At 31.5% G+C, this 6,000-nt stretch overlaps 1 protein-coding gene across 1 annotated transcript in view; it reads left to right on the forward strand.

Annotated features, from left to right (window-relative positions):
• Window positions 1-2,070, forward strand: part of Ltn1 (listerin E3 ubiquitin protein ligase 1) — a 46,117-nt gene extending 44,047 nt beyond the window's left edge. The window contains exon 30 of the mRNA XM_076867751.2: window positions 751-2,070. Within this exon, the coding sequence (XP_076723866.2) occupies window positions 751-813 (63 nt within the window). The 3' untranslated portion in view covers window positions 814-2,070. The remainder of the gene's footprint in view (window positions 1-750) is intronic.
• The last annotated feature ends 3,930 nt before the right edge of the window (window positions 2,071-6,000 follow it).

The raw sequence follows: 6,000 nt of genomic DNA on the forward strand, positions 1-6,000 counted from the left end.
AAGGACATTTTTTCTTTTTTTACAATATAATTATACATAATATGGGAATTATTATGCCATATTTATACAAGCATATAACATAATTTAATCAGCCTAACTCCCCAATACCTTTTCTTTTTTCTTCCCCCTAATTAGCTTGCTGTACTCTACTGATCTCTCTTATATTATTATTTTGATTAATGCATTATATATGATATAAATAAGTGAGATTCATTGTGGTATATTCATACATGATCATAGCACAGTTTGGTAGATTTCATCTCCACTACTTCCGGTGCCCTTCTCTCCTTCTCCCTCTCAATCCCCTTCCTCTACTCTATTGGTCTTTCTTCTATAGTGGATATTTCTAATGGAGCTCTTAGCACTCAAAAAAATGGATAATCAAGTGAGATCTAGACCGTGAGAAAAGATACAGGAGTTGATCTGGGCCCTCTGGCATCAGAGCCCTTTACACTTTTAAACATCATGTCAAAAAGGCAATTCCGTATGTTAACTTGCTTTACTGGTCTTTCTTATGTTTTTATGGTTTTGGGCATGAGCCTAGAAAGAAAGAATCTAGGGTAGCCTTTGGAAGTTATATACAATTGGAAGTAATACTCACTTGTGCTGATTTTGTGTTCAGACATGGGGAGAGAAAATTTTAATATTATCCCTTTTATATCTTATCAATTTGAAGGTTACTTTGATGTATTTTTATGAGATGATAGCTTTTAAAAATTCTCCTAACATTTAAAATCTTTTCTTTTTCAGTACAAATGGTTTACATCTAGCAACAAGTCCACCTGTCCACTCTGTCGTGAGACCTTTTTCTGAGATTTTTTTTCATTGGAAGTGATCCCTGAAGTAAATTAAGCAAAGGCATTGGATTTGGATCCAAATTAAGGTGTTGATGTGAGAAAGCCAGTCAGCATTACTTTTAAATAGGACCTTCTCTGGAAAATTATTTTGGTTAATGTGATAATCTTAAAATCAGGTTTACCTATCTTTAGATTGCTTTGTAAATGTTTGGAAACTTTTTCTTTTACAAAAGAATATTACATATTTGAGAGAAAATATTTATATTAATGGTTTAATCTCTTTGTATATTTAAAAATGAATACAAAAGCCCTAAATTATAGAATTAAAATTTGTGAAAACATTGTACAACTATATTATAACTTATAAACCCATTTGGTTTGTTGGTCTGTGTTCTAGAATAGTCCAAGAGTCAGCCAAAATGAATTGAGAATTGATTTAAGACTTATTTATTAGTTATGACAGCAAATTTAGTAGTGTTTTGATTTTTTAGATTATTTTAATGATAAAAATAACTGTAAGCTATTAATATGGCTTATCTTAAGCTATTTGAAGCATGCTATGAAATCCTATATAAAAGAATGTAAACTGAACTTTAAGGTGCCTCCGTTTATCAAGGGTTACGAAATTCAGAAAATTAAATTCGTGACACTGACCTTTTGCTTGTGGAAGAATTATTTCCATTTATTAAGTGAAATTTGAATAGTAAATTTGTCAGTGAATTTATTACTCATTTTGAGTGTATCTTCAGAGGGTGGGAATTAGAAAAGGTAAATTGATTATTTCATTTGTGAAGCAAAATGGAAGTTATCCCTCTATTGAGAGGGAAGAAATACATATAATTGGACTTTAGGATTGATGGAAAAACCAACATTTAAAAATGTTGTAGGAGGCTTTCAATTTTGTAAGCAAATTTTGCTATTCTAACTAGCCAAAGTTACACTAAATAAGGGATTTAGGGAAGCTAATTTTTTTTTTCAGCATCCAGAAATGAAAATTACGGATTTTAGTACTAAGTAAAATTAAGTATAATAGGCTGAAGTATATGTGTAGGTAAAAACCTGCCTTTTGCCACAGCACTATTACTCTTAAAAATTGTGCCCAAAGTATAAAAGCGTGGAAGTTTGGAACTTAGAATAATTTTATTACAGTCTTCCATTTCATGGAAAATAGCATATCTAATAGGCTATTTAAGAGATCAGCTAATCATTTGTGTTGCAAATGTTTAATTGGCAAAAGCAACTCATGTTAAATAAAATTATTGTTTACCATCAACTGGGTAAAATGACTATTATTGAAATAGTATGAATGTGGTCAGAGGATTATAGTTGAGAGTGAAATATAATGTGTGAGTTGCACATCTCTTGAGTTGTATTTGTAGGTGTAGTGTCCTACACAATTTTGTTCTTGAAAGTTTTCTTTGTAATATCTTATTATTTTCTAGCCTTGAGACTCAGAGTCAGTAAATGCAGTACAGATAGCAAAAATTCTACTACCTCTTCTTGACCCCTCTTAAAATATTCTCTATGTCTGTCTTTGACATAGTAATCCCAAAGGATTGTGTTACTCTCCTGTGAAAGTTACACACGTTTCCTTTAAAAATGGTTTTATAATAAAACTGTGTTTATAACCTCTCCAGTATTGGTATTTCTTGGCTTCTCACTCAACCCCAAGTAGGGGGAAAAAAGAAGGAACAATAGAGCATTGTTTTTCTACAGAAGTATTAAGGCAACAGATTTTTGTTGAAACAGTGTAATTAAGTAGTTATAATTAAATAACTACTCTTCATACTTAGGACTCTTAATATATGTCCTTAAGACTTGTAAGTATAATTGTAAAGCTTGTTACTGTTTATATTTAGAAAAAACTTTCCAAATAATACTGAAATTTAGAATATTAAATTAATTTTATTTATAATAGTTTTAACAATTATAAAAAAGGATAGTAGCCTTTAAAATATTAGCATAAGGACATTATAAAATTGCATGAGATTCAGACCTCATTACAAAATTATTAATTTCAAACCCCCAATTGCAGATTTTAAAATTTATTTTTGATTATTATTTATCTCATGCTGTAATGTATGTGCATATGTTTTGTGGCTTACATAATGTTATTGATACATTTTTTGTGGTGTGAATAATGTTACTTGATTGATATACCATATGTGCCCATTAAAATTCTTTTTAATTACAAAATATTTCAAATATACAAAAAAATAATAATATAAATGCCCTTGTACTCTTCACCTTCTATTTTGCCATATTTGCCTCTGATTTTTAAAGAAATAAAATGTTACTCTTTTGTACTGCTCCCGGCGCCATTTTCCTCCTTCCCCCCCGCAGAGCTAGCCTTCTATTCTGAAGTTGGTATGACTCCTTTGTATTTAAGATTTTATACTTTATCATGTATTTATATCCATAAATAATATGTAGTGGTTTTTTAAAAAATTAGTCATAATATCCTACTATAGGTAATCTTTTGTAACTTGCTTTTTTACTTCCTATAATTGCTGTTTAGTGTTTATTTACCAGTCTTTCCACTGATGGTCATTTCAGTTATTTTTTGCCATTTTGAACAGTGCTACAAGTGTACATTCTTTGTCATTCTTCCTTATTTAAATGATATATGCTTCAAGGTGGAATTCCAGGTAGTAGGATATATATACTCTGACTTTAGATCATTGCTCTCCAAGTGGTGTGTTAGTTTGCACTCCCAGCAGCCATGTGAGAGGATTCTGTTTTTTTTTTTTTTCTACCTTCTCACCAACACTTAGTCTTAATCAGAATTTTTAAGTTTTCTAGTTGGAGGGCTATGAGATAAGTAGCTCTTTAATTTATATTTTCCTATCTGCCAAGAAACAGTTTCTTTTATATTTATTGTTCATTGTTTTATAAATTTGTTGTCCATAATCTATGCCTGTTTTTCTACTAGATTACTTGCAGTCTTCCTGATTACCTGTTATAGAACTTCTAGTATGTGGCTTGTCTTTAACATGGTCTTGTGAATCTTTGATTTTGCAGAAATTTTTCAGTTAGTTTAATCAAATTAATGATTCTTTTCCTTTATGAATGAACCTTTTTTTGTGTTAGGTTTTAAAAATTTGTTCCTCCCCTGAGATTAAAAAAAGAAGAAAGAAAATTTGATTATATTTTGTCATAAAAGTTTTAAATTTCAAAATGTGCATAATTAACCAGCAGTATATACATATGTATATTAAATGTACATGTATATATTGCTGGTTAGTATGTATATTTTTATATATATATATTTACTGTTGTTAGATAGAATTTTTACTCCATATTGATAGCAGTTCTTTATTTTATTTTGTTTTATGTATTTCAGGTACTGGGTCTTGAACCAAGTGCCTCATTCCTGCTAGGCAAGCACTCTGCCACTGAGCTATATCCCCAGCCCTCCATATTGATAGATATTTCTGATAGCATCATTTAGTAAATATAAATAGTACACTCATTTCCCATTAACTTTATAGTGCCTCCTGTTTTATATTACTATATCCTTTTGTATGTGTGAGTTGGTTTCTGGGCTTTATTTTGTCCCCTTGATCTATTTATCTATCTGTTACTAATTCTACATTTAAAAAAAAATAGCTTTATAATTAGTTATGAGAAGTTCTACAGTCTTGTTCTTTTTCCGTGCTTCTTGACTTCTTTGGATAGCTATGACTTCTGCTACCTAAAAATCTTGTCTCTTTCATTTGTTTAATATCATGATCAATCAGTTCTTACTAGAATAGGTCATCTTGGGGAAGAATTGGACAGCGAATGTCCAACTTAAGTTTTTCTGGTATACCTAGGTGGCTCTTCTGGCTTTGCCAGATACTCAACTCAGGGGTCCTGCAATCAGTTATTATTCTTTCCTTCCTTCTTTTTTTTTCTTAAATAAATGTTCTTTGCAAAAGGACTTGTTAGAATAGGGAATTTATTATGCGAGTCTTCTATTTTCTGCAGCTTTGATAATGTCTTTTCATTGTGGATTTCTCTTTTAAGAACAACAAAAATTTCTGTTAGCAGCACCAGCACATCAGATAATTTTTATGTTCGTGTCCAGATTTACTGAGGTACTTGAATAGATTAAGAATCTAGATTGTCTCCAAATTCATCGCTATTTCAGAAACAAACCTACATCAGTTGTTCTCAATTTGACATACCCAATAGTGAACCACAGATTTGACCGCTTGAGCATATTTGGGTTCTGGTAAAGTACTGGCTTCTAAAAGAGTTTGGTTTAATTGTTATGTAACCAGTCGGCATTGTTTGTTTTCACTGTTTAAAACCCACTAACAAGCAATATCTGTGAGAATTTGGGAAGGAATTGTTCAAACTGACTTCTGAGCATGGATATTTGTCAAACTGTAGAACCATAATCATGGGTTTCTTCTTCATCACCTAAGGGTAAAAAAGTTTTTCAATTTCAGAGGGTTATACTAGTAGATGGGGAAACAAGGAGAAATTGATAATATTATCCTTTTTATGGCACTATTATAATTATTTTTGCATATTAATTTTATACCCTGAAACCTCCTTTGTTAATTCTAGTATGTCCTTTTTTTTCTTTTCTTTCTTTCTTTTTTTTTTTTTTTAATGAATTCCTTGCTTTTTCTCCTTAAACAGAGCATGTCACCTGCAAATAGAAATAGGTTTTCATCTTTCAAAGTCTGGATGTCTTTTAATTCTTTGTTTTCCTAAGTACCTGGTAAGAGCAGACATTCTTATGTTTTTCCTGAACTTAACTGACGGGGATGGGGGGTCTGTTGGGGGGCTGCTTTTTTTTTTTTTTAATTTTTATTGTTGGTTGTTCAAAACATTACATAGTTCTTGATATATCATATTTCACACTTTGATTCAAGTGGGATATGAACTCCCATTTTTACCCCGTATACAGATTGCAGAATCACATCAGTTGCACATCCATTGATTTACATATTGCCATACTAGTGTCTGTTGTATTCTGCTGCCTTTCCTATCCTCTACTATCCCCCCTCCCCACCTCCCCTCCCCTCTTCTCTCTCTACCCCCTCTACGTAATTCATTTCTCCCCCTTATATTTTTTCCCCTTTCCCCTCACTTCCTCTTGTATGTAATTTTGTATACCCCTGAGGGTCTCCTTCCATTTCCATGCAATTTCCCTTCTCTCTCCCTTTCCCTCCCACCTATCATCCCTGTTTAATGTTAATCTTCTTCT

Source organism: Callospermophilus lateralis, chromosome 10, assembly GCF_048772815.1.
Source record: "Callospermophilus lateralis isolate mCalLat2 chromosome 10, mCalLat2.hap1, whole genome shotgun sequence".
In the NCBI taxonomy this organism is placed as follows: Eukaryota; Metazoa; Chordata; class Mammalia; order Rodentia; family Sciuridae; genus Callospermophilus; species Callospermophilus lateralis.